Source organism: Punctularia strigosozonata (assembly GCF_000264995.1).
Source record: "Punctularia strigosozonata HHB-11173 SS5 unplaced genomic scaffold PUNSTscaffold_8, whole genome shotgun sequence".
NCBI classification, from domain to species: Eukaryota; Fungi; Basidiomycota; class Agaricomycetes; order Corticiales; family Punctulariaceae; genus Punctularia; species Punctularia strigosozonata.
The window spans coordinates 289,955-315,690 of record NW_006767440.1 but is presented as its reverse complement, the minus strand read 5'-3'; the positions used below and the strand labels follow the sequence as shown (position 1 = coordinate 315,690).

The 25,736-nt window shown below is 55.3% G+C and overlaps 9 protein-coding genes across 9 annotated transcripts; 5 read left to right on the top strand and 4 right to left on the bottom strand.

The window, feature by feature from the left end:
* Positions 1-95: 95 nt before the first annotated feature.
* PUNSTDRAFT_126629 (uncharacterized protein) lies at positions 96-1,380 on the bottom strand (the record flags this gene model as incomplete). The annotated part of the gene is made up of 3 exons (XM_007384678.1): positions 1,305-1,380; positions 803-1,241; positions 96-751 (listed from the first exon to the last, which is right to left on the bottom strand). The coding sequence occupies exons 2-3, from the start codon at positions 1,218-1,220 to the stop codon at positions 96-98; spliced, it is 1,074 nt and encodes a 357-aa protein (XP_007384740.1). The 5' UTR covers positions 1,221-1,241; positions 1,305-1,380.
* Positions 1,381-1,925: 545 nt separating this feature from the next.
* On the top strand, positions 1,926-8,151 carry PUNSTDRAFT_45173 (uncharacterized protein; the record flags this gene model as incomplete). Its single annotated transcript, XM_007384677.1, has 10 exons — positions 1,926-2,099; positions 2,167-2,634; positions 2,685-5,276; positions 5,331-6,444; positions 6,495-6,856; positions 6,918-7,145; positions 7,198-7,276; positions 7,329-7,562; positions 7,611-8,083; positions 8,137-8,151. 10 exons carry the CDS (start codon positions 1,926-1,928, stop codon positions 8,149-8,151), a joined length of 5,739 nt encoding a protein of 1,912 aa, XP_007384739.1.
* A 338-nt stretch (positions 8,152-8,489) lies between these two features.
* PUNSTDRAFT_103664 (26S proteasome subunit P45) lies at positions 8,490-12,109 on the bottom strand (the record flags this gene model as incomplete). Its single annotated transcript, XM_007384676.1, has 13 exons — positions 12,068-12,109; positions 12,003-12,016; positions 11,914-11,955; positions 11,820-11,857; positions 11,689-11,770; positions 11,319-11,616; positions 11,091-11,259; positions 10,355-11,040; positions 9,553-9,933; positions 9,213-9,500; positions 8,697-9,158; positions 8,600-8,643; positions 8,490-8,548 (listed from the first exon to the last, which is right to left on the bottom strand). The coding sequence occupies exons 1-13, from the start codon at positions 12,079-12,081 to the stop codon at positions 8,490-8,492; spliced, it is 2,577 nt and encodes an 858-aa protein (XP_007384738.1). The 5' UTR covers positions 12,082-12,109.
* A 152-nt stretch (positions 12,110-12,261) lies between these two features.
* PUNSTDRAFT_114139 (V-type ATPase) lies at positions 12,262-14,585 on the top strand (the record flags this gene model as incomplete). Its single annotated transcript, XM_007384675.1, has 10 exons — positions 12,262-12,436; positions 12,490-12,609; positions 12,661-12,704; positions 12,759-12,860; positions 12,913-13,053; positions 13,105-13,256; positions 13,305-13,437; positions 13,491-13,867; positions 13,924-14,443; positions 14,496-14,585. The coding sequence occupies 10 exons, from the start codon at positions 12,262-12,264 to the stop codon at positions 14,583-14,585; spliced, it is 1,854 nt and encodes a 617-aa protein (XP_007384737.1).
* A 340-nt stretch (positions 14,586-14,925) lies between these two features.
* On the top strand, positions 14,926-17,114 carry PUNSTDRAFT_45170 (uncharacterized protein; the record flags this gene model as incomplete). Its single annotated transcript, XM_007384674.1, has 6 exons — positions 14,926-15,242; positions 15,296-15,367; positions 15,419-15,810; positions 15,878-15,966; positions 16,022-16,247; positions 16,297-17,114. 6 exons carry the CDS (start codon positions 14,926-14,928, stop codon positions 17,112-17,114), a joined length of 1,914 nt encoding a protein of 637 aa, XP_007384736.1.
* A 123-nt stretch (positions 17,115-17,237) lies between these two features.
* Positions 17,238-19,691, bottom strand: PUNSTDRAFT_120944 (DEAD-domain-containing protein; the record flags this gene model as incomplete). Its single annotated transcript, XM_007384673.1, has 9 exons — positions 17,238-17,568; positions 17,624-17,897; positions 17,973-18,032; positions 18,086-18,326; positions 18,377-18,833; positions 18,882-18,973; positions 19,024-19,141; positions 19,191-19,326; positions 19,385-19,691. 9 exons carry the CDS (start codon positions 19,689-19,691, stop codon positions 17,391-17,393), a joined length of 1,863 nt encoding a protein of 620 aa, XP_007384735.1. The 3' UTR covers positions 17,238-17,390.
* A 183-nt stretch (positions 19,692-19,874) lies between these two features.
* PUNSTDRAFT_70140 (galactose-1-phosphate uridylyltransferase) lies at positions 19,875-21,266 on the top strand (the record flags this gene model as incomplete). The annotated part of the gene is made up of 4 exons (XM_007384672.1): positions 19,875-19,914; positions 19,980-20,404; positions 20,456-21,096; positions 21,146-21,266. 4 exons carry the CDS (start codon positions 19,875-19,877, stop codon positions 21,264-21,266), a joined length of 1,227 nt encoding a protein of 408 aa, XP_007384734.1.
* Positions 21,267-21,494: 228 nt separating this feature from the next.
* Positions 21,495-22,492, bottom strand: PUNSTDRAFT_135150 (uncharacterized protein; the record flags this gene model as incomplete). Its single annotated transcript, XM_007384671.1, has 8 exons — positions 21,495-21,575; positions 21,625-21,782; positions 21,831-21,947; positions 22,005-22,034; positions 22,073-22,174; positions 22,226-22,277; positions 22,329-22,377; positions 22,437-22,492. The coding sequence occupies 8 exons, from the start codon at positions 22,490-22,492 to the stop codon at positions 21,495-21,497; spliced, it is 645 nt and encodes a 214-aa protein (XP_007384733.1).
* A 253-nt stretch (positions 22,493-22,745) lies between these two features.
* PUNSTDRAFT_114135 (protein required for actin cytoskeleton organization and cell cycle progression) lies at positions 22,746-25,404 on the top strand (the record flags this gene model as incomplete). The annotated part of the gene is made up of 9 exons (XM_007384670.1): positions 22,746-22,934; positions 22,989-23,143; positions 23,193-23,477; positions 23,530-23,659; positions 23,711-23,809; positions 23,868-24,416; positions 24,468-24,560; positions 24,612-24,905; positions 24,955-25,404. The coding sequence occupies 9 exons, from the start codon at positions 22,746-22,748 to the stop codon at positions 25,402-25,404; spliced, it is 2,244 nt and encodes a 747-aa protein (XP_007384732.1).
* Positions 25,405-25,736: the final 332 nt, after the last annotated feature.

Below are 25,736 nucleotides of genomic sequence, written 5' to 3'. Positions count from 1 at the left end.
ATGAATAGTCGATGTGACCGAGACCCCCAGAGAGAATACTAGTTGTACACATTATAATGGCTTGGTGCCCTCGAATCGTTCTGTAAACATTCAATTCAAGCCGACCGGGTCCCGTTGACCTGGTCCCGTCTGTCAGGGCTTACACTGCCGCTGCTGTTGTCGGTGGGGCCCGGTGGCGAAGGCTTCGTAGCATACACCGGTGGTGGTGGCGGCTGCGGCGGATAGGCGCCTCCCATCGGTGCCGGCATAGCGTGAAGGGGAAGCGGGCCCTCGCCGGGTCGCGCCTGTGGCATCATGTACGGGTACGGGTGCCCGTAGGGGGCCGCGAGGAACGTAGGGAAGAATTGCTGGGGGTACCCCGGGTGAGGCGCTTGTCCCTGGTCAGTGCCGTCCGGAGGGGGGTGCGCAGGCAGCGGCGCGATGTAGAATTGCGGGTAGTATGCCGCTGCTGGAGGTGGCTGGTGGTGCGGGTGCTGGCCGTGCTGATGATGACCGGGCGAAGACTGGTGCTCGGGGCTTCCACCACCGTTGGGTTTAGGGCTTGATCCGGGGGGCGGTAGGAGTGGCGGCGGCGACATCTGTGCCATCGGAGGGAACATGGCGGGCGGATATCCGACGGGCGTCATGTACGACAGAGGCGCGGGCTGTGGGTGGTGCGGATGATGCGGGCTACCGGTCGGCGCAGGAAGAGGGATGGGGGCAGGGATCATTTGAGCAAGGGCGGCCTCGGGTTGCTCAACAGCTGAGGCCCCTGTGCATGGCGTTAACGTTGTTGAGTACATGGCACGGATGGAAGACCGACCCTTTCCATCTCTCTTCTTGTAAGGGCCCCGTTTCAAACCTTTCCTCCGTTCCTTGCGTTGCGAGTCCACACAGTCGTCGGAGATACCGTACTTGACGCACCGGAGGCATGGCCGAGCGTCGTCACATTTCTTGCAAGCCTTTTGACAATTGGTGCAGGCGTTCTTGACCTGGCGCCGTTTCGACCGGAGGGGCTGGGTGGAGACCATGGGCGGGGGGAAGCCGTACATGTGCATGGGCATGCCGGGGTAGGAAGCGCCCGTGCCGCCCGTGGCCGGGACACTGGAACCGTTACTCGTGCCCATGCTGGCGCCGCTGCCGTCGTTGTTATTCGAGTTGTCGCCGTCCGTGGCCGCTGGAGCGCCGTCGGGGGCGTCTGGACCGGGGGCGGGATCGGGGCTGCCGCGAACGTCCGTCATGGGAGAAGATGGTGTTATAGGCTGAAAGCTGGCGTTAATTAGCACGCCTGCTCCTTCTTTTGCACACGTGGGGGTCGGACGGACCGGAGGGGGATGCTAGACGCGCGCTGGGGATGCTGTACGAAACGCCATCCTCGGCGTGAGCGAAAGCGAACAAAGGGGACCGATCAACTAACCCTTTGTGCTTTGGGGACGACGCGTGCCTCGCTGAGCTGGGGCAACGGGACGAGCTGAGTTGGAGGATTGGTCTCCGAGGCGGAAGGTGAAAGAGAGGGGCACGCGCTCAGCGAAACTCCGGCAGAGGTCGGGCTATATAAGCCCTCTCGCCTAATTGCGCGGATTTTTTTCGCAGGGCCGATAAGACGCTTACTCGTCGGCGGCGTCACGCATTTCGCCCGTCGGTAAATACGTGACCAACTTGATCGGCCTGACCGAGTTCACGGGCCAGAGGTGCCCTTTGGAGACGAGCAGCAGGACAAAGTTAGGGGCCGCCAGAGAATCAGTGCTCAATGTTATATCAGTGCTCGCTGCCCAGCGTGACGGCGCCACTGCTGCCAAATACAGCCAAACATTGACACCCGCCCTTGTGCTCGTCCCCGCCGACACGAACACGCCAAGCGCTCGTCGCTCGACATTGTCTCCCGTTTTCCTCTCTTTCCTCTCGCTCTCTTTTCCTCTCGTTAGCGTCACCTGCGTGGCGCCGCGATGTCTGCGCCCCCCTCGCCCCGCCTCGGGCAGGCGGCGCTCGACCACGGACGTGTAAGGAAACGAGACCGGCCACCCGCGCTCGATATAGACGCCATCGACCCCAAAGCCGCCTCGGACAACGACGTTCAGTACCACGACTACCGCACGGAGCAGCATCGCCACTACGACCAGGTTTGTCCCTGCCCGCGCTTAGCATGCGATACCATGCCACCGACTGACCAACTTGTGCGCGCAACAGCCCAGCGTGCACATCTCCGTCGCCCCGGCCGCGGAGCGAGAGCACGAACCCGAAGCCCCGCGCCCGGCCTCTGCGACGTCCTCCCTCGACCCGTACTACTTCAGCGTCCACACGCCCGCCGAGTCGCCGCTCCCACCCATGCCGGACATCTCGACCATGCCCGATCTCGGCGTCGCGCAGAGCGTCACGCCTGACCCGCCCCTTCCCAGCGCGCCGATTACTCCCGCCCGCGACGGCGCGTCCATCGATCGCAGGGGTCTCGTCGGCGTCGGCGAGCTCGCCACACCGCGCTGGGCACGCTCCCATTACTCGAGCCATTCGGAGGAGCCGGCGCACCAGAGGATGGAGGACGTTGGCGAGGAGGATGAGGACCAGCAGCTCGGGAATGAGCCCGAGCAGGTCGATCACCCCGATAGTCCGTGGACGATAGAGGCGATCGACGGCGAGCCCGAGGAGAAGCCCGACGAGGTAATCTCTAATCACATTGATAGCGTTTGATCGCTCATATCTCCATGAAGGAACCTCTTGAACCCCCGAGGCCATTGCGCACGCGGCCTTCTATCGCGGACGAGAGCGGTGGAGAGGAGATTCTTTACCCTCGCAAGCCGCACACCGAAGATATCTTCAGCCCGCAATCGCGGAGGGCTGAACGCACCGGCACGTCAAGTTCGGCCGTGCCAACGGAGCCATCGCGAGAATCGCCGTTTTCCATCAGGACGTCGCAGAGGCTGCGACAGAAGACCTCACAGGAATTGTCTAGCAGCCCTTTGGGGGTGGCTCGGTACAGTACCACTATCAACATCGGCACGACCGTTCAAGACGATCCCGTGTTTTCCACGCCCAAAAATGAGAGGAGCGACGACAAGGACGACGAGAAGACCACATTACGTAAACACCGTAGTGTGAACGTGCCCACGACGACGGCCTCTCCGCGAGACAAGGTTCGCGAGCGCCGTCGCGAGAGCCTTGGACTGACCCTCTCGAGCGGCACAAGGACTAGCGGCCCGCCAAAGCACGCCCGATCTGCAAGCTCGTCCTCGTCCAACCACGGCGAGCGGCCGCACCGGCGCGGCCAGACTTCGGACTTTTCTCACCTACCGCCGTCGCCCTCGACGTCGTCCATCCAGCAGTTCCTCCGGCACTCCAACAGCATTACTTCCAAGGACCCAATTGCTGGACCACCTTCCGTCCATAGCTCCCCCAACGTGGGTCAGTCGCTGCTCCGGGGCACGCAGGAGGGCTGGTCGGCGCTCGACGACGAAGCTACGGCCGAGGCGCTGCGTAAGCTGGACGGAATATCGGGCAAGAGCGCAAGAGCGCGGACGTCTATTGGAAGTAGGCCGAGCAGCTCGAGTCGTCCGGGGACGCCAGGAAAGATGGCGGGCGTGCAGTGGGAGGGGATCGGCGTGGAGGGCGGTAAGGCGAACCGGAGGAAGAGCAATGGGTATCTGCGGGAGAGCATGCCGCCGCGACCGCGCGAGGAACAGCTTCCGGCGCAGCAGCAAGTGTCCTCGCAACAGCAGCCGCACATGGAGTCGGGCGGCGAGGAAATGTCGTCCTCGGGTCCGGAAAAGTCGGCGCTGAAGAAGACGGGCACCGCGAGCGCGCGGTCGAGCTTCGCGGCGAAGAGGGGCTCGTCCAGCTCGACGATGTACACGGGCACGACGACGGGCACGGGCACCACGGGCAGCTCGCGCGATTCGGCGCAGCTGCTAGTTAGGCGGAACAGCAACGGCAGCGACACGAGCGTGCATTCCTCCGATGTGGCGTCTTTGAAGGACCGGGCGGCTGCGCTAGCCCACGGGCATGGATATGGGAGCAGCGTGAGCGTTGGCGCTGGCAGTGTGGGCAGTGGAAGTGTGGGCGGAGAGGTTGGTGTGGAGGACGAGCGGGAGCGGGTGCCTCCCGTCCCACCGCTACCGAAGGATCTGAGCGGGTTCAGGAGTCCGCCGCAGAGCTCCGCCAGCATGAGCTTCCCGGGTCTGCCGGGAGCCGAAGACATCCGGAAGGACAGGGAGAGGGAGAGGGAGAGGGAGAAGGAGCAGCAGGCCGAGGCGCAGGCCTCAGTAGAGGATGCTGATCCGGACAGGACCGTGTTGCTGGAGGTTCCGCCGATGATGACCTCTATGCCGGAAAAGCCGTCAACGCCTCAATTACAGCAACAGCCTGCGCAAGACTTCGCGGTAGGTTCCGCTCCAGCGGTGATGAAGTCTCCGTCAAGAAAATGGAGTTTCAACGCGCTAGGGCTGGGAATGAAGACCCCTAGCGCCAAGGAGAGGGAGAGGGAGAGGGCCAAGGCAGCCGCGAATGCGCAGAAGCAGCAACCGGAGCAGGGTAAGGTGTATACGTCGGACGGCGGCGCGTTCAGCTTTGGGTCGGCGGACGAAGCTTTGTCTCCGGGCGGCGCCTCATCGAAGAGGGGCTCCTGGGCGCAGCCCCAGGCGATGGATTCGGCAGCGTCGCTAGCGTCCATGTCCTCGATCGGTTCCTCCGGTGCAAGAGGTCCTCTCTCACCCGCCGTCTCGCTGCCCGTCGCACAATCGAAGAACGAGAGCTCGGATAGGCTGGCGCCAAGCCGGACGGAGACCGCGTCGAGTGCCAGCCACCACACGCAAGGCGGCGTACAGGACACCACTTTGGGACCGCTGAGCCCGTCTTCATCGTCTGTGCGGCGGCAGACGTCGAAACGATTGACACCGAGCTCGATCCCGTTCTTCCGTCGATCGTCCTCACAATCAATCAAGGCCCAGCCCGCCGCTGGTGCGCAACGGTCAAATTCGCCTTCGGTGACATCAACCGCTCCGGCATCCCGTCGACTGACCGTGGTGCCTGCCGTTCCTCCTCTCGTTGACAACTCGCTCTCCTCGCCTTCAACACCCGGCTCTGCGTCGGCACACAAGAAGTCGTCTGTGCTTAGCTTGGGCTCGCTGCTCAAGGGCTCCAGCTCGAGAAAGAGTCTGCATTCAGATAAGAGCGACTACTTCCCGGAGAAGGATAACCGTCGAAGCATGGAGAAGTCGCGAGAGAAGTCTGACAAGGAGAAGAAGAAGGATGACAAGGACAGGAGCGAAAGCCGCATCTCGGTGTTGATGGGCAGGAAGCGAGGCAAGGTAACAGCTGCATGCTTATTATTCTGTCAGTCAGTCCTGACCTTACTTTCGTAGACTGTTTCCGCCACTGATGCCAAAAAGGCGGTCAAGCCGGTGACGCTCCCGCCAATGCAAGTGCAGCCGCTCCCTCGGGACACTGCTCAGCGCGTCGCTAACCTGAAGTCGTCTGTGTCGTCTAGCAATGGACCTAGCGCGAAGGTTGCTAGCGGCTCCCGCGTTACGTCTCAGACAATCAGCTCGATGCACAAGCAATCGGACACCTCGTTGCGCAGCAGCCGCAATCAGCTGCCTACCATCGCTGGATCCCCATCTGTGGGCATCAACACGCAACCGCAGAAGGAACCCAGGGAGCTTCCGCCGTCAGCACTGAACAACTCTACTTCTGGTCTTCCGAAGGAGACACCGACCAAAATACCCCGTATCTCCAGCCGTACATCCGGCATTCCGTCTCCGACGATGAAGGGTACCATCCCATCGTCAGCTACGAGCCGTAGAACGAGCCTTAATGTTGGTGCTATGGCGGCGGCCTCTACCGAGCCTTCCCCCACGCCCAGCGGGACCACCAATGAGTTCGGGGTCTTGGAACCTAACAACGACGAGCCATCCGCCCCGTCCGCGAAGCCCACAGCTGGCACCAGGCTTTCAGTCCGAGTATCGCCATCACAGCCTCTTACTCGTGTTCCCCGACAGGTCTCCGCACCACAGGGCTCTTCCACCGTCAGCGGTGTCCCGCGCAAGTCTAACAGGGAATCTATATCCTTCTCAGGCCTTCGCAAGTCTTCCACCGGCTCAGTGGCTTCGTTCTCAACAGCGGCTCCCACGGAGACGAAGCACCGCTCCTTTGCACTGTCGCCCTCAAAGGGGCTCAAACTCCTTAGCCCGAAGGTCTCGCTGTCTGCTGCCCGCCGCCATGACAGCGACCTCGAGAAGTCAACGCACAGCACCGGACACCTGGCGTCCGCCGCTTCGAGCAGGCAGTCACTCTCAACGCCGTCGCCTGCACCCAGCTCGGTAGATGAGGAGGAGATGCTTGGCGACGAAGAGATGATGCAGTACATCAAACGACAGCAGGCGAAGAAGCTCGCCGCCGGCGCGTCCCCTGAAGAAGTCAACGACATGTTGAAGTTTCCGGAGCCTACCACACCCGTCAAGCCTGTGTCGCCGGAAGGTAAGCCGTTTCGCACGGAATATGGACACTGCCCCTGAATTTCCTATCAGATGTTCTCAACAGCAGTCAGGTCAAGTATCTGTCCCAATATGAGCGACAGGAAATACTGGATTACCCCTCAGTATATTTCATTGGGGCTCGTAGTCAGAAAAAACCGGCCACTACCGAGGACTCTACGAACAACCACGGCTACGACGACGAACGCGGAGACTATCTCGTCGTCAACCACGATCATCTTTCTTACCGGTACGAAGTGGTCGGTACTCTTGGCAAAGGTTCTTTCGGGCAAGTCTTACGCTGTCGAGACCATGCCACCGGAGAGTCTGTCGCGGTCAAGATCATCAGAAACAAGAAAAGGTTCCATCACCAGGCGATGGTTGAGATCAAGATCTTGGACAACCTCAGAAAATGGGTGGGTTTGCTACGATCGTTGTCCGTATAACGCTAGGTATAGAGCTCATATTGAATCATAGGATCCGGAGGAGAAGCATCAGGTCATTAAGATGACGGAGCACTTTAACTTTCGGGGCCACCTCTGCATTGCCATGGAGTTGCTCAGTATCAATCTTTACGAGCTGATCAAGGCCAATGGATTCGTGGGATTCACGACAGGATTGATCCGCCGGTTTACGAGTCAGATGCTCATGTCGCTGTCCCTTATGCGGCACCACAGGATCGTTCACTGCGATCTGAAACCAGAGGTACGGCAAGCTTTTCGCCTCACGCCCCAAATATATTTGACGCCGCACCCAGAATGTTCTATTGAAGCACCCAGCAAAGAGCGCCATCAAAGTTATTGACTTTGGTAGCAGTTGCTTCGAGCACGAGAAGAGTGCGTGTGCTGTTTTGATCGCAATTACATTGCTGATAATCAACTCTCGCAGTATACACATACATCCAAAGTCGTTTCTACCGCTCGCCGGAGGTGATTCTTGGTATGAACTACCACATGGCTATCGACATGTGGAGTCTTGGGTGTATCTTGGCCGAGTTATACACCGGCTTCCCTATCTTCCCTGGAGAGAACGAGCAAGAGCAACTCTCGTGCATCATGGAGGTCCTTGGCGTGCCTGACAAGGACTTCATCAACCGCAGCAGCAGGAAGCGCCTTTTCTTCGGTATGTGACTTTGATGCAATTCTCTGGCGTTTCTCTGACCCTGCTCAGACTCGAGCGGCGCCCCTCGCCCTGTCATCAACTCTAAGGGTCGCCGGCGTCGCCCTGGTACAAAGACTCTCCAACAGGTTCTTCGTTGCGATGACGAGAACTTCGTCGACTTCATTGCCAAATGTCTCATATGGGATCCCGAACGGCGACTGAAGCCACAGCAAGCTCTGCGCCACCCCTTCATCCTCAACAGCCGAAAGAAACTTACCAGCCCTTCGCCGTCGGCAGCCAGAAGCCTTCTTTCTTCCCCTAGTCTGAGCTCGGGCAGTCGCACCAAGCCTACGGAAACCCCCAAGAAATCTCAGATCGGCGCACCGACCCCGCTCACTGCCCGGTCGAGCCGCGGAGGCTCCAGCGCGATTGCTGCCACTCCGCAAACCTCTACACTTGGCGCCTCATCGAGATCGTATAGAGCCTCGCAATCGCAGAATTTTGCATCGTACCACTCCAGCCGTACCATGTCTAGCTTCGCAGTGAGTGTCTCTTTATGACGCTCTGTCCGCCGTTGTCTCATCAAATGTTGCAGTCTTCTGCCAAATAATGATTTCGCCTCGTTTCGTCTATTTGTCCGGTTACATGCCGGTTGTTTTCTGTCGCCGCATACGATATTAGGATTAACATACAGCTCAGGTGCTAAGAGCAGGCTCTTCCTCATCATCATACCCCCCGCGTGTAGTCTTCTTCTTCAGTGTCTTATCCTTCTCTTCTCTGCTGGCCTCATCGCGTCGAAACAAGGGTCGTTGCACGCAATGTCATCTCACACCGCAATATAGTTCCGCATCACTATGACTTACATCATATATCTTCGTGATTTCTACATGATGAATCTCCGAAAGATACTGAACTGATTCTTCACCGTTGCGAACGGCCTACGTCGACCTAGATGACAATGTCACCGGCCGCATCGAGACATCGCAATCGAAGGAACGTGTCGGATCCTAAGGCTTGAATCAGCGATCAATTCCCAACTTGCGAATAAGATGACCAACCCCATCCGTCTAACGATAATAAATCCAGCGACCCGCCCCAATACCTGTTCACGGATGTCTTCAGCGAGATACCATCGAGAATGCAATCGTGGCCTACTTGGCATACAGTCGACTCATAGGCAAACCATAGCCCAATCCTGCTATGGTTCCCATGCCAGTTTGCAGCCCTTTCTCAGTAATGGCCCCGAATAGAGCCCCGTCATCGGACCCAAGGTCATCAAGCGCAGCAGCGCCCCCGACGTGCTGAGCAGCATAAGGTCCGCCTCCAATCTCGTCTTGATTCCCACCCACACCCGTGTCGCCGGCGGTGGTAAAAGCATATGAAAAGATCTTCTGCATGTGCGCAGGTGCCACACCTCCGCCTTGGTCTCGTATTCGTAATGAAAGGAAAGGTGTGGTCCCATCCTTCGTAACGGGAGGGGTGGCAATGGTGATCAAGATGGGAGGGGGCGGTTTGGCGTAGGACCTGCCATGCTGTTTATAGTGGTGCTCGACGGTGGCGCGGAACGAGTTCTTGAGTATCTCTGTGAGGATGTAGATGAGGTGCACAGGGGCATATCTAAAAAACGTCAATGTTTACTTATGTTCCGCGCGCCCGACGCGTAGAACTCACGCAAATGTTGCTTCGGAGTGACCATCGATGACTATGGAGGGGCTGGATCCAAGCGTGGCCTCGCAAAGGTCCTGTACGAAGGCTTGGCAAGTTTGCAGAACACCCTTCGGGGAGCATGTCATGTCGATTACACCAGAGTTGCCAATACGCTTCTGAGCCTTCTGCAGTGCATGCGAGATGGCGATATGTTGCTCGGCAATGAGTCGCACGGCAATGCGATTGCGAATGGCACCGTCGAGAAAGACGCCTATATCCCCGCTGGGCATGTACCTCACGCATTCTTGGAAGCTGTTCAGGCACGTCATTCTCAATCCTTACACGAGAAGACGTCGTGTCTTACCTCTTGGCCATGAGTGGTATGTCTTGTGCATGACGTTCTACCAGATCCTGCAAAACGGATGTATACTTGACGTTGTCCTCCAACGTTCGTATATCCGGGTGTTTCGCGAGGACTTCGAAGCTCCTGCGATGAGCATCCCGGATATGCTCGATATACGGGTTGGTGCCCACGATGAAGGGGAGCAGTTCGAGGGATTGCACCCGGCTTGCCAGTCTCCTTGGGATCTCGGAGTGAACATATCGTGCGGAGGCTAGGACAGAGTCCTCGTTTAGGGGATCGGCGAAGGAAAGCAGCGCAGATAGGGTGAGCGGATTGCTACGTTGCTCCGCGAACTTTGTTAACAAGGCCGTGAGCTCAGGAGACGGAGGTTCCGGTCCCCGCCTATGTACGCGACGCAGACCCCGCACCGATGCGTTCAGTAAGGGCGTTGTGGTGGTGGTGCATCGAAGAAGCATCGATCTACAGATCCCACCGCATTGCCACTTCATATGGAGGTCTGAATTTGATCTGGGTATGAGATCTCGTTACATCGTAGACAACATTCATCGTCTTGCTCAAGTCTTGTTATTCTTAGCATGATAGTGGCAAGTACCTCATGTCGGAAGGGAAACCAACCTTCAGTCATCTCTCAACCTCAGCCAGAGCAACGTTCAGATGCCGCGTCATTATAAGCTAAGCTATATTGCAAATACAAACATATACAGACTGAGAACGACCGCTAGTTATAAACCTGGTAAAGAGGCCTGGCGATAGGATATCATGATCAGAACGGTGTGCGGTACCAAGACATAAACAGACGTACGTGGAGGAGAACTTCGTGCCTTGCCGAACAACCTTGTCGACAGCGTCCAGGAAGTCACGCTCGGTCGCCACCTTCCGCCTTGCGCGAATAGCAAACATGCCAGCCTCGGTGGCGACGGACCGCAGCTCCGCACCGGTCGTGTTGGGGCACAGACGGGCGATGAGATCAAATCGTATGTTGCGTTCGACGCTCATACTACGCGCGTGTATGCGAAGAATATGCGCCCGACCTTCGTTATCGGGTAAGCTGAACTCCACCCGACGGTCGAGACGTCCCGGGCGGAGCAAAGCGGGATCAAGGGTGTCGGGCCTGTTTGTAGCCATGAGCACCTTGATGTTACCGCGCGGGTCGAATCCATCCAGTTGGTTGATCAGCTCCAACATAGTCCTCTGCACTTCGTTGTCGCCACCGGCACCATCGTCAAATCGGGCTCCTCCAATTGCGTCGACTTCGTCGAAGAAGATGATGCACGCCTTCTTGGATCGTGCCATCTCGAAGAGTTCGCGGACCATGCGCGCGCCTTCGCCAACGTACTTTTGTACGAGCTCAGACCCAATAACACGGATGAACGTGGCGTCTGTCCTGTTCGCAACCGCACGGGCGCAAAGAGTCTTGCCAGTTCCCGGAGGACCGAATAGCAGAACGCCTTTCGGAGGATCTATACCCAAGCCAACAAAGCGTTCGGGCTAGCAGAGCATCAGTGGAAGATCGGCCTCAGAATTTGAGGAACACCGACATGGAGCAATGGCGTCTCCACAACCTCTCGCAACTTCTCGATCTGCTCCTTGCAGCCACCAACGTCGGAGTAGGTCACGTCCGGTTTCTCTTCCACTTGCATCATTGTAACCGACGCGTCAATCTTCGGTGGCAATGGGATTTGTATTTGATACTTGTTCCGGTCGACTCTTCGGTGGCGACGTCAGCATTTTGTGACTGCTTCTTCAACTGAAGTCCATTTGCTCACCCTACTCGCATTCCCTCCTCTATGTCGGTAGCCGCTACCCTGTCACCAAGACCGACCACGAACTTGGCGATCTGCTTGATGTTGATAACGTACTTGTCCTGCTCGTCGGCGCCTTTCTGGCCCTGCGCGGCGCCTGCAGGGTTAAGAGCCTTCGCAGCCTCGGCAGCCTTCGGGTCCATGGGTATGATCTTGGTGCAGCGCGCAACCTGAAGAGGATGCTCTTCCGCCATACGCTGCCGATCGGCTGGGAGATCCCAAAGGTTAGGAGAGGCCAGACCAGTCTCAGATTCCTTCACGCCTGCGCAGCATATCAGATACTCGCTTCACTGGAAGGTGGGACGAAGTCCGCTAAGAGAAGGAATGCGCATACCAAGCTTCTCGTTGATACGCTTCTGAATCTCCTTGATGTCGTTTTCTATCTTCTTCAACTGCTCCGCATAGGGACCTTGACCCTAAACCAGCGTGAGCGGTAGCGGCACTAAACACGCGAATCTCACGTACGTAGGTCTTGAGGATCTGTATGTCACTCTCGTCCAAGGCTAGAAAGCTGTTGTTAGAATATCGCATTTTGAGTCGCTGAAGATGTGATCCTCACCGACGATCTTTTCGTCATCCTTGCCGTCTCCCTTCTTCTCCCCTGGACACCGGTTAGATGCATGAACATCATAATGGGAGGTCACATACACTTCTCCCAGTCACTGCGAACACAAAGTCAGTATATAATATGAGATAGGATCTGTATAACATACGCTTTCGGCGGCATTGCTAGCGATATGAAAGTACAAGGTCAACGAGAATGTACGGAAGATACAGTAGTCTCGAGGCGACGCGTCAGTGAGCAAGGCGCGTCAGCGTTCACCTGACTAAGCCACAGCTTCCCGTTTGAAGCGAGTCCTGGCCCGCCCTATAGATTATTACAGCCTCCTCATCATAACCGTGCGCGATGGCCGGCGCACTCCCCAACGCGAAGAAGAACCTCCCGAAGATCAGCGATGAGGACCGCGAGTCTCGCTTCGGACAGGTTTTCGGCGTGTCCGGACCCGTCGTCATCGCGGAGAACATGACGGGCTCAGCTATGTACGAGCTCGTCCGTGTAGGGCACGACGAATTGGTTGGCGGTATGTCAGCAACCGCTCCGAACCCGTACAGTCTCCTCATTACTATCTTACAGAGGTGATCCGAATCGACGCCGATAAGGCCACCATTCAGGTCTACGAGGAGACTTCCGGCGTAACGGTTGGTGACCCGGTACTGCGGACAGGAAAACCGTTGAGCGTCGAGCTTGGTCCAGGCACGTTTCACCTACGATTGAGACGTACCTCCGTCTGACCACGAATCATAGGTCTTATGAGCAACATCGTTGACGGTATCCAACGACCGCTTCGTGTGCGATACCGTATGCATGTCCGTTCAGACCAGCTTTCTGACGTGCTGTCGTAGAGCATCCAAGAGCTATCCAAATCCATTTACATCCCTCGTGGCATCAATACAGAGGCCCTCGACCGGTCGCTCAAGTGGGATTTCACACCGACTAACTTCAAAGTATGGCAAGCCATCGTTATGCGTCGCGAACAAGCGCTCACGGAGTTTCCAGATTGGCGACCACATCTCCGGAGGCGACATTTTCGGAAAGGTGTACGAGAACTCTCTTGTCAACGAGCACAAGATCATGCTCAACCCGCGAGCATTGGGCACTATCACACACATTGCGGAGACGGGTAGCTATGCTGTGGATGTACGCATGGTATCATCGCGGTCGTTTCTGCCTTCACTGACACCGTTACAGGATGTCGTGCTTGAGACGGAGTTCGAGGGAAAGAAGACCCAGCACACGATGATGCAACTCTGGCCTGTCCGTGCACCTCGGCCAGTGACCGAAAAGCACACGGCAGATTACCCACTTCTGACCGGTCAGCGCATTCTCGATGCGCTTTTCCCGTGAGTGACGCGTCTTGCGGCATAGCGCCGTCTGCTGACCCAAATCAGCTGCGTGCAAGGTGGAACAACTGCGATCCCCGGCGCTTTCGGATGCGGCAAAACTGTGATCTCCCAGGCCTTATCAAAGTTCTCCAACAGCGACATCATCATCTACGTCGGGTGTGGCGAACGTGGAAACGAGGCGAGTATATGCTTTGCCGGAAATGAACTGCGCTGACCTTGCCGACTCGGTAGATGGCTGAGGTGTTAATGGACTTCCCGGAGTTGACTATGGAGGTTGGTGATCGCCAAGAACCCATCATGAAGCGGACTACGCTCGTCGCCAACACGTCGAACATGCCCGTGGCCGCTCGAGAGGCGTCGATTTACACTGGCATTACCCTCGCGGAGTATTTCCGTGACCAGGGTAGCAATGTTTCGATGATGGCAGACTCCACCTCGCGATGGGCCGAGGCACTCCGTGAAATCTCGGGTCGTCTCGCTGAGATGCCAGCGGACTCCGGTTATCCTGCCTACCTCGGCACCAAGTTGGCCAGTTTCTACGAGCGCGCCGGTAAGGTTACCTGCCTGGGAAACCCCGTTCGCCAGGGTACCGTGTCCATCGTTGGGGCGTAAGTACTCACCGTTATTGAAACGAACGAGGGAACTTACCCTTTGTCTTGCACAGTGTCTCACCACCTGGTGGTGACTTCTCGGACCCGGTGACATCCGCCACCCTCGGTATCGTGCAAGTGTTCTGGGGCCTCGACAAGAAGCTCGCGCAGCGCAAACACTTCCCGTCCGTCAACTGGAGCTTATCGTACTCCAAGTACGAGAAGGTGCTCGAGCCGCACTACGAGGCAACAGAGCCTGGGTTTGTCGAGTTGCGCACAAAGGCGAAGGAGATTCTCCAAAAGGAAGAAGACTTGGCCGAAATCGTGCAGCTCGTCGGCAAGAGCGCTCTCGGAGAGAACGACAAGATAACGCTCGAAGTGGCAAGGATGTTGAAGGAGGACTTTTTGCAGCAGAACGGCATGAGCGAGTACGACCGGTTTTGTCCGTTCTACAAGACTAGCGCAATGTTGCGGAACTTCGTGGCATTCCACGACAGCGCGGTCAAGGCGGTGGGCCAGGGTGATTTGACGTTCAACAAGATCAAGGACTCGGCAGGCGACTTGATGTACAAACTTTCTCAGATGAAGTTTGAGGTGAGAACGCAGTCGCATATTCAGTTGCGCTGATGTTGACCGTGACCTCCAGTCCCCTTCGACCGGGCAGGAGTCTATCAAGAAGAATCTTGATGCTTTATATTCGGAAATCCAAGAGAAGTTCCGCCAGATGGTAGAGTGAGGTGGTATTCGACCCCCTCTCGTTCCCCTTTGCATTCGGACGCTACGAACTGTACACGCAAGGTCACGATGTAATCGGCGCCCACTACGGCGGTCGGCAATATATGGCAAGTTGATCAGTATACGGAGGTTGAAATGCTCGGTCTTCTTGATGTCTGTTCTGCCACATTCTGCCTTCATACGGACTTCGAACTCTAGTTGACTGCCCGCGGGCGCCGCTCGTGGCTGCCGATGGAGTGGGCGGCCGTGCACTGCGCATGACGCCGGGGGCGTGCCCTCTGTCTGGGCGGTCATAAAAGCGGTGAGCCTCGAGGAGACGAGCACCGCTTGTTCTGTACGCGATGCTCCTCTGCAACGCAGGTGTGAGCAGTGTCCTGCTCGGCGCGGTGCTCGGCGCTGTGGCCCGGTCGCCGGCATATCCCGAAAACATAGACCCACAGTCCACCGACATCTTGGCTGACGCTCAGGATGCCCAGTTCGCCCATGCGCCAACGGAACAGTTTCCGGTCGACGGCCCTGCAGACTCATCTCCTTATGGCCGGGGCAAGCCTTCGAACCCCTCCGATGGCAGACCGCCTAGACGTCGCCCTCCGCCTGGCAGTCCTCCCCCGAGTCATGTAAACAGAACGGTTTATGAGTTCCTTGCCGAGGACAAAGGGTACGCACATCCACATTTTATACTAGTATGAGACTGAATGGCATTGGCTCTAGGTTTTCGAAGCTAACAAAGCTCGTCAAGCTCAACAACGAAACGGTTGACTTGTTGAACCAAACGTCGACTAAGTCAGTTGTGATTCCATATGGCAGGGTGTTGGTCTAAAGGATGTTCTATAGCATCACTTTCTTCGCTGTACCGAATTGGGCCCTACCAAAACGTCCTCATCATCGGCCAGGACGTCATCGAGACGAGGACACATCGATCGAAGTCGACATCGCAGATATAGACGATTTGAACATCCGCTCTTTCCTCAAAACACACTCGTCAGTCGCTGATGATGAGAGGAAGAAACTCTTCAAGCAGATAATTGGCTACTTGATTCGCTACAACACCATCATGGCATCGCTGCCAGTTCACAAGCTCCACGAGAACACCACCTACGCTACGAACTTAACTCTTCCCGACGGTTCTCTAGGAGGTGAAGCACTGCGAGTCCGAGTTGATGGAATCTTGCAGCCTTCCATCAACTTCTTCTCTCGCGTAGTGCGATCCGTCGTCGTCTCTAATGGTGCGGGATCTCAGACTCATATTACTGTTGCCGCGACGTCTCACAATCAGCCTCCTATTTGTCGCAGGTATCGTCCATATCATCAATGACCCCGTGACTTTCGCGCCGCCCGTATTCCAGGAACTGTACGCTTTCCCGGAGGTTTTTGCTACAGTGGTGAGTTTCCTAGTGTGCCTACGGAACTGCGGACGTCGATCTGATCTGTGTGCAGACCAGCGCTCTCCAGCACACAGGCCTCGACAACGCCTTGGATTGGCGTTACGTCGGCGATGGTCAATTCGAGGGCAATTCGACAGTGACCTTCTTTGCGCCGTCCAATCGTGCGTTCGACCGCCTCCCGCCTGCGCTCAAGAGATTCCTGTTCTCGGCGTTGGGTGCGAAGGCTTTGACCAAGATCCTCCAGCTGCATGTCGTGCCGAACTTCGTATTCCATTCCGGTAAGTTTGTGTACCGTGCCCATTGGTGCCCTTCACTCATTCTTGTTAGATTATTCCTTCAACGCGAGTTCCGGTCTGCAAGACAGCGGCAAAGATCTCAGCAATGCAGAGGACTCCGCGTTTCTTCCCATCCTAGACAACGTCGCCGCGCTTGGACTCGATCGGCATTTCCCTCCTTTCCCTCCCTCGGATGAGTGTGGGCCTGACTTCCAGGAGCATGGACGGCACGCAGACGTATCGCGTGGCAACAACCGCGGTCCCGGAACGTTCGATGATGGCGAGCGGGGGCCTGGCCGCCGCTGCAAGTCCTGTTGGTGGCCATTCGGCTGCAAGCAGTCCGATAAACGCAAGACGCGTTCAGGCGTTGCTAAAACGGGTCCGCGTGGACGAGAGGACCCTCCAGCGCGCTTTCCCGAGCATCCACCCCCGCCCACGCCTCCGCCGCGTCGCCCGGCCCCGGGTTCCAAGCACCCTGGCCCCGGTGGTAAGAAACATTCACCGTCGCCACCACCTCATGCGCCTTGCGCGCCTCTTCCGATGCCACACCATTCACCGATATCGACCATCTCACATTCTTTCCCGAGCCTTCTCCCGAACCACACGTTATCGGTCAACGTAACCACCTTCGAGTTGAAGCTTCCTGTAGGTCACGCCATCCGGAAGATCACGAAGATCAACGTCAATGGCGTGCCGTTGCACGTCCAAGACGTACCGAGCCGCAATGGTGCCGTGCATATTGTCGACAGACTTCTGCATCCCTTCCGAACCCATTCCGAGCCCGCCGTCGTTGTCGATGTTGGAGATCATCACGGTGAAGATATTTGGGGGGACTGGGAGGACTGGTTGCCACTCTGGGCGTCTCAGTAATAACCAGACGCCTTCGTTACTTATACCGTGGGTAAATATTGTAGTACACTCATTTCATCGCCGCGACACTCATACAAGCTACACCTGCACTTCCTGCTGTGCTTGCAATTCTATCGTAACAAAAGGACATATATTGAGAAACTGATCGTCGCAAGTCATCAATGAAGTGCTGATCGTCAGTGCGTGAGGCGAGACGCGTGGCGACACAAGTACAAGCAATCGTTGAACATAGAAACGCATAAATGGCCATACAGCGGCATTGTCTAGCTAGCAGTGTTAGTAACCACCTCCATCGTGATTGGCTCTTTGGGATGCCATCTGCCTGCGCTGAGCATCTTCCAGTTTGGGGCAATTTGAGATACCGTGACCCAAACCGCCGCAAACGGGACAGCCCTTGATGGAGCCTCCTTGGGCAACGCGAGGATCTTCGATGGTCTGGAGGAACGGTGGAACCCTATGAGAAAGACCGATTTCAGCAAGTGAGCTCGGAAATAATCGCAAACACCAACTTCTGGCCTGCCTCCATGAGAAGGTACTTCAGATCAAGCAGAGTTTGTTCTGGTGTGTTCATGTTGACGAAGGTGGTGGCGATGCCGGTTTTACCGGAACGACCAGTTCGTCCTATTTGATGAACATAGTCCTCAATCTCCTTCGGCATCGTGAAGATTATGACATGCTGAATCTCGTTGAAGTCGAGGCCTTTCGAAGCAACGCCGGAGGCAACCATGACGTCCTTCTGACCTGATTTAAACGCCTTGATGGCATATTGACGTTCCTCCTGGGCTGGGACAAGATGAGCAAGAATGCTTCGGAGAAAAGCCACGAAAACAAGGAGGGAAGATAAGAGGAAGAACCGACTTTTAGACCCGTGTATAGCAACAGCCTCCACTCCTTTCAGGAGAAGATACTCATGAATATCTATATCGCACGTGAGGTAGTGGTTTGGCGCCAAGACACAGTTGTATGCATACCATCCACCTCGTTCTTGTTCTCGCTGAAGATGATGACAGGCGGGGCGGTTTTCTGCAAGGACTCGAGCAAGTAAACCATTTTGGCCTCCTGCTTGACGTATTCCACGATTTGAAGAACATCCAAATTGGCCGCGCCAGCACGCCCTACATTGACCAGTACGGGGTTGATCAGAGAGCCCTGCGCGAAATCTTGTATTTTCCTCGGCATGGTAGCGGAGAATAGTAAGGTTTGTCGTTGATGCTACGAGCTCCGGTCAGCGTCCGATGTCGCAACATAAGCATCGGACATACCCTGAAAAAGCTCAATATATTTCGTACATCCTCTTCGAATCCAAGATCGATCATTCGGTCCGCCTCGTCCATGACGAGATATTTGCAGTTGTTGAAGGTGAATCGCTTCTTCTCAAGCATGTCGATTAATCGCCCAGGAGTGGCTACGACGATGTGGAGGCCTTTGTTGAGAACATGACTCTGTTCACCCATCGAAATACCGCCGATGCACAGAAGTGTGTTGAGCTTTGGGTATTGCCCATTACTCGACAAAGCGTCGGTCCAGGCGAGGACATTTTCGTATGTCTGAGTAGCGAGTTCGCGTGAAGGACAGAGAATGATGCCGACGGGTCCTTCTCCGCGGACAAACGGCAGCTTCGCCTCTTCCTCCGCAGCCGTCATAATGACTGGAAGGCAAAAGGCTAGGGTCTTGCCCGAACCTGTGAAAGCGATTCCGATCATGTCTCGTCCTGAGAAGCTACGGATTCGTGAGAAATGTCGTAGAAGCCACAGTAGTATAACCTACGCAACGGGTATGCCTTGAATCTGTATAGGCGTCGGCTCGATTATCCTCTTGGACTTCAGTAGCTTCAAAAGAGGCTCAGGAATCTTCATGTCCTGGATGTGGGTCAGAGAGCGAGTCACGGAGCTTCGACGAAGATACTGACAGCAAAACGCTCGACCGGTGGAGGCGGGTCGTTGCCTTCAACGATGATGTGGTGTTTTTCGCGTATACGTTGATGTTGGTCCGGGGTACGATCCCTGATGTGTTTGGGCGGCCGCCATCTAACGAGAATTAGACTTGACTAACATGCAGAACGAAGTAAACTCGTACGATGTCTTGCGTGATTCGGTGTAGGAAATACCTTTGGCCAGTTCTAGGTCGGAGGCTAGCTTTTTCCTGCTCGCGATTGCCGCTAATATCTCAGCGTCTGCCTCTTCTGCTTTCTCCTCAGTAGTCTTCTTCGCATCTACAGATTGTTCTGCTTAGACAGCTCCGGGCAGCACTAAATACTGTCCCCCACATACCTTCGGCGGCTTTCTTTGAGTGCACCTCTTGAGCCTCCTGGAGAAGAGTGCGTTCCTTGCGAGCTTTCTCTCGGAGCCTTTCCTCTTCTCGCAATGCGTCTTCACGCTCATCCTGCTCTTGCTGTTCTCTCCGGGCTTTCTCCCTCTCTGACTCGAGACCGCTCCGAGCGGCTAATTTTGCGAGCTTGGCATTACGTCGTTGCGCCACCGGAACGTACGGTTCATAGGTGTCGTCCTCAAGTTTGAAGGTCGGAGATGGAGAACGCTCAATGCGACGGCGTTTGTATGTTGACTCAGACTCGGCCATGGTGGTCACTGAGAACAGCTGCTGTGACCCTAACCCGACATTGTGGTTAATGATGACTTTGCTATCGGCCCGTTCGGGCCCGCGGACGTGTTGATTCTTGACGAAGATGTAACCAGCTCACGGGGATGAGATATGGATAATAATCCCTCGCCCTCTATGAGTCTACCACCTCCATCCACCGCTATGGTAGACTTTGATCCTAGTACACATCCTCATCGGCGCTGTAAGCAACGCCTCCATTACCACCACTGGTCACTCACTGCATTGCTGCTTGACAAATCACTACAGTCAACCCGCTCACGAACGAGCACGTTCTTGTTTCTCCGCACCGTACGAAGCGGCCATGGCAAGGTCAAACGGAACCTCCGCAAACCACGAAGCTGCCGGATTACGACCCCAATTGTTACCTCTGCCCGGGCAACTCCCGCGCCGGTGGACAGAAGAACGAAACTTACACCAGTACGACGGTATTCGAAAACGATTTCGCTGCTGTGTTACCTGGTCCAGCTCCTGCACCGCCAAGCGCGCCTCACCCCCTGTTGTCCACTGAGCCCGTCAGTGGAGGATGCGACGTTTTAATCTTCCATCCGAGGCATGACCTCACACTGGCAAGACTGGAAGCCAAGGATATACTACTCATCATCGAAGAATGGACGCGGGTGTATGTTGGTCGTGGTGCCCAAGAAGGAATTGAGTACGTCCAGATCTTTGAGGTGGGCCAGCGATTATCTGCGACCACGTCGAGGGTATAACATAACGCACAGAACAAAGGGGCGATGATGGGCTGTTCGAATCCTCACCCTCATGGTCAAGTTTGGTCGCTATCCGCAATCCCAACTCTTCCCGCTATGGAGCTAGCGAACTTGAAGAAGTACTCAGTCTCAGACGTCGCTCCGTCATCGGCCCCAAAAGGCCCGGAGGGACGCCCTTGTCTTCTATGTGATTACGCGAATTTCGAGGTTGGCGTTGCCGAGGACGAAGGCCGCGTCGTAGCCAAGAATGAACACTGGGTGGCCCTTGTGCCTTGGTGGGCGACTTGGCCTTTCGAAGTTTTGAGCATGTTGGCTTCTTCTCAGCCTGTGTTCTATGCTGAACGTCACTTTCATCCAGTGCTCCCATACAGGCGCCATGTTCCATCTCTTCTACACCTCACCGCCGAAGAGAATGCGTCATTTGCGCAGATTATCTCGCGCCTCACGAAACGCTATGACAACCTCTTCCAGTGCTCATTCGCGTATTCCATGGGCATCCATCAACGGCCTGTCCCACCTAGCGGCGTTACGCTCGAATCGCTAGCGGAATTTGACGGTGTGTCAAGCAATGGTGAACAAGATATCGCCCATTTGCACCTGCATTTCAGCCCTCCGCTCCTGCGCAGCGCCAGTGTGCGGAAGTTTTTGGTTGGGTACGTCAGTCCCTACCTTTTTTCCGATCATTTGTGAATAATCACTTAGGTTCGAAATGATGGGCGAGCCACAACGAGATTTGACTCCGGAACAGGCTGCCGCGCGCCTGCGCGCGTGCTCAGAAGTGCACTACCTTGACGCGCATGCTGATGGTGTTTCCGAGTCCTAGACACACATGATTGCATTCGACTGCTGTCCCTATAGTAGTATCATTATCCATGGCAGGAGTGCGGTGTGGGAGCCACCCAAGTCAATGCCGAACTATGCGTGCATATGCTACGTACTACGAGTTGAAACAATACAGTTTGTGTGCAACCATGTTTTGTTTATATTCCTCATCGTAGAACGGCAGTCACCTTGCGTGATACTAAGCCGTTGCCGGTGGAAATAACTTGGATTAAATTGAACCGGTTTTCAATCTTGCAGCTAGCGCATATCCAACCGCAATGTGATGAAGTCGCGCATCTACGACGCAGCCCTGACACATCACTCAGCAACTAAATCATAAACATGTGGCATATATGCACCTTCTTGCTATATTCTTCCAATTCCGCATGGAGATTGTCCAATTCGACAACACGCTTCACAATGAATTCACCAGCGTCCAGCTTTTGATCGTACGTTTGCAGATCGTCCTCCATGGAGACTGACAACATGCTGAGTTTCATATTGGCGGTAGTCATCCCTGGGAGAAGCGTGAAAACCGCAGTCATAAGTGGCATGCTTGATCTACCTGGGTCGGTGGCAAGCAGAGAACTAGTCTCAATGACTCGATCCGCCTTGAAACCCGTCTCCTCTTCAAGCTCGCGAATAGCAGCAGCCTCGACAGTTTCGCCGTCGTCAACCAGCCCTGTTTTCAAAGCGAGTTGTATCATCTTCCTGGAGTGAGTGGTGTGTACTAACATACCTGCGGGAAGCTCTGGGGAGTACATCACTTCTAATTAGCTACTGATCAGCAGCAGATCGAGGACATACCGATGATGACCTTGTCAATGGGTGGCCGGTATTGCTCGATGATGACGGTGGACGGTTTGAAGGTTTCCTTCTTGGACCTTATGATTGCAAATATTGCGACGGCTAAAGGCTCAGATCATGAGCCGAGATTCATGGACCGTGAGTCCCGCTCACCATCGACACCCGATGAACCTCTGGTCTTTCTCTCAGCAGCTTCCCAGAGACGCTAGGACGGCAATGAGAACCTAGCATATCAGGTCAGAGCTGCTTAGCGCACATCCTTGCCAGTCGGATCCTGCCAATGTATCTTCTTCAGGCCTATCCATCTATGTATGACATGATATGTCGGTGCTGCATGATCAATGTATACTATTCCTGGACAAACTTCGCTTGCTGGCTGTCTAGCTCCTCAAAGGCAACAACTCTGGATCTGAATGCCATGCTCGTGAAGGTGGTGGTCCTGACTAGTCGTGCAGATAGAGTAGAGAGTCGTAACGTCGCGGCGGAGAGCATACATCATCTCCTTCCCCGGTTTCCCCACGAAGCCGTCGATCTGAGGCTGTGTTAGATACGGGTTTTGGCGCCGGAAACTTTTCTCTTGTCCGCGTCCGTCAACCTAAACGACTGTCTAGAGTCTGCCTGGGGAGACAACTGTCAACCCAAAGCTCGTATAAGCACCGTCTACGCTGCAAGCATGGCCCGGGGCGTGCTCCTGACGTCCAATCTCCCACAACTACAAAATCTCATCAAGAGAGATCCCGTTGCATACCGAGAAGAGTTCCTCCAACAATGGAATCACTACAACAGCATCCGTCAAATATTCCACATCAATCCGGATGAACATGCTCAGCATTTCAGAGAGCTTGTCGCGTTCATTTCCCAGGTATGTGACCGGCTGGATGTATGTAGGATGGTCCAGGTCTTTGATTATGCACAGGTCTCGCCGTGTTATCCCAAAGAGACGACAGAGTTCCCATCGCAATTATCTACTCTCCTGTTGGAGAATTACGGAACATTGTCTCCGGACACCCGCAAATCGCTTGTCCAGAATCTCGTCATGTTGCGTAACAAGAATGTCATCACGTCGGTTGAGTAAGTGCACCGTTGACTGGCCGACTTGGCACGACTTGACGACGAGCAGGCTTCTCAAGACACTATTCCCGTTGCTGCCTCGAACGACTTCATCTTCGCTTCGTCAAACCATACGCAAAACTATCATGTCTGACATACGCAGCGCCAACATGCGTACGAAGAACCACAAGTTAAACAGAGCGGTCCAAGCCATGCTCTTCGGTATGGTGGAGCGTGGCATGGATGCGGAGGTTGAGACTGAGAAGGGTAAGGGAAGGGCCAATACTGCGAATAAGGGTGGCGAGGCTGCGTGGGCTGTCTTGGTAGCGAAGGAACTATGGAAGAAGGGCGTCTGGTACGCTCCTGTTCGTTCACTTCCACAAAGTTAAATCACGGAAAGACAATAGGACTGACCCCAAGACCGTCTCGATCATCTCCTTGGGTTGTTTTCATCCCGCCACGAAAGTTCAGAGAGCTTCAATACACTTCTTCCTTGGCGACGACGAAGATGAAGAGGAGGACGATAGCGATGATGAGGTATTGTTCAGTACTCCGCCTGAAGTCTTCGTATACTGAGACACGTTAAAGGGTCCCGACGTGAAATCCTTGCTGCACAAGCGCGAAGTTAAGAAAAAAACCCGCAGTGGTGACAAGAAATTGCAGAAAAGCATGAAAGAGGCCAAAAAGGTTGTTTCCCACTTCCGCGTGCGTGGGTATTGCATTTCTTACTCCGATCTGTATGTAGAAACGCAAAATGAAGTCGGATGCATCCTCGCCCAACTTCCCAGCAATACAGCTCCTGAACGACCCTCAAACTTTCGCGGAGAAGCTATACGAACTCCTTGCTCGTCACGACAAACACTATTCGCTGGAGCAGAAGATTCTGATCATGCAGCTTCTATCGCGAGTGGCTGGCGCCCACAAACTATGCGTGTTGCCTTTTTACACCTATATCATCAAGTATCTCACCTACCATCAACTCCGCGTTCCCTCCATCCTTGTCGCCCTAGCTCAGTCGGTGCATGACCTGACGCCTCCGGACGCTCTCACTCCCGTGATCAGGAAGGTTGCACAAGAATTCGTCCACCCTGGAGTAGGAAGCGAAGTGATCCGCGCTGGGCTCAACAGCATCAGAGAGGTATGCAGGCGGCAGCCATGGGCGATGGAGGAAGATATGTTGGGTGATTTGGTGGAGTATAGAAAGAGTAGGGATAAGGGTGTGACAGCCGCAGCAAGAGGCCTTTTGCAGCTCTACCGGGAGGTCAATCCTGGCATGCTCAAGAAGCGGGAACGAGTAAGCGTCTCGGTGTACCTCATCCGACGTGAACACTGAACGCGACAACAGGGCAAAGAGGCAACCATGGGTATCGCTAGCGGAACCAAGCCCTTGCCGTTCGGGCATTCTGCTCAAGCGGCTGTGGACATCGATGGTCTTTCGGTGAGTATTTGCGTGTCCTAGTTAACCACACATTCATCCCATGTGCTCTAGTTATTGGAGGACCATCTGCAAAAGCTGCGCGAGGAGAACGGGGATGAAATGGACGTGGATGTGGATGACTCAGCCGCATGGGAAGGCTGGGACGTCGAGACGGATAGCTCGGAAGAATCGTCGGATGAAGAAGGCTGGCTCAACGTTGAATCCGACGAAGAACCCTTAGAGGTGTCTGACTCCGAGGACGAGGATATGGAGAAGGCGAAGACAGTATCAAGTGCCGACGCTAAGCAGGATGACAAGCTCGTTGAAGACGCTACCTTGCGTGTATCTACGCTCGCCACGACCAAGGTAAGAGCATATCTCTGCGATTTGCGCCGTCATCCTGACCGTCACGTAGATTCTGACCCCTGCGGACTTTACGCTCTTGAACGAGCTGAAGCTACAAGCTGCCACCAAAGCTGTGGAGGCTACTGGCAGCTCGTCCGCAAAGCGTAAATTGGCGACCCTCGAAGCACAGAAGAAGAATATGGCCTCCGGGAACATGGCTGAGACCTTCCTAGCCGAAGACGATATCTTGGGTCCGAGCAAGAAGTCCAAGGCGGACTACGCCGAACGCATGGCCTCGATTGAGAAAGGCCGTGAAGGTAGAGAGAAATACGGCTCATTGAAAGGGAAGAAGGAAAAGGCCAACCCAAGCAGCTCGACGAACAAACAGAAGGCGAGGAACAAACCGATCATGATGATTCTCAGCAGCGGTGCTGTCAGAGGAAAGAAGAAGGCGAGTCTGAGGGAGAAGCAACAGAAGTTACGGCGGCATATCAACAAGGCCAAGAAAGCCCATCATTGACACCTGTAGTCGACACGTTTGTAATGTGCTATCCCATGTGGTGGTGCAAAGCCATATGATCCAATTATGTTCCTCGTCTAGCGACGGCTAGTGCCTCCGGCTCGGGTATAACAGCAGAACGACGTAAACAATCAAAACAGTACGACAGCAAATCATAACCACCTCAACGTGCGCCAGCACCCTGAAAGATCGGTCAGGATGTACGGGCACAGACGCACGGACGAGTGACAGAAAGACATACAGGAGACAATATCAGTACTGCGCGTGCGCTAGCACAGCTGAGCTCGCGTCAATTACATAGAACTTGATGTAGCCGTCTTGATGTAGTCGTT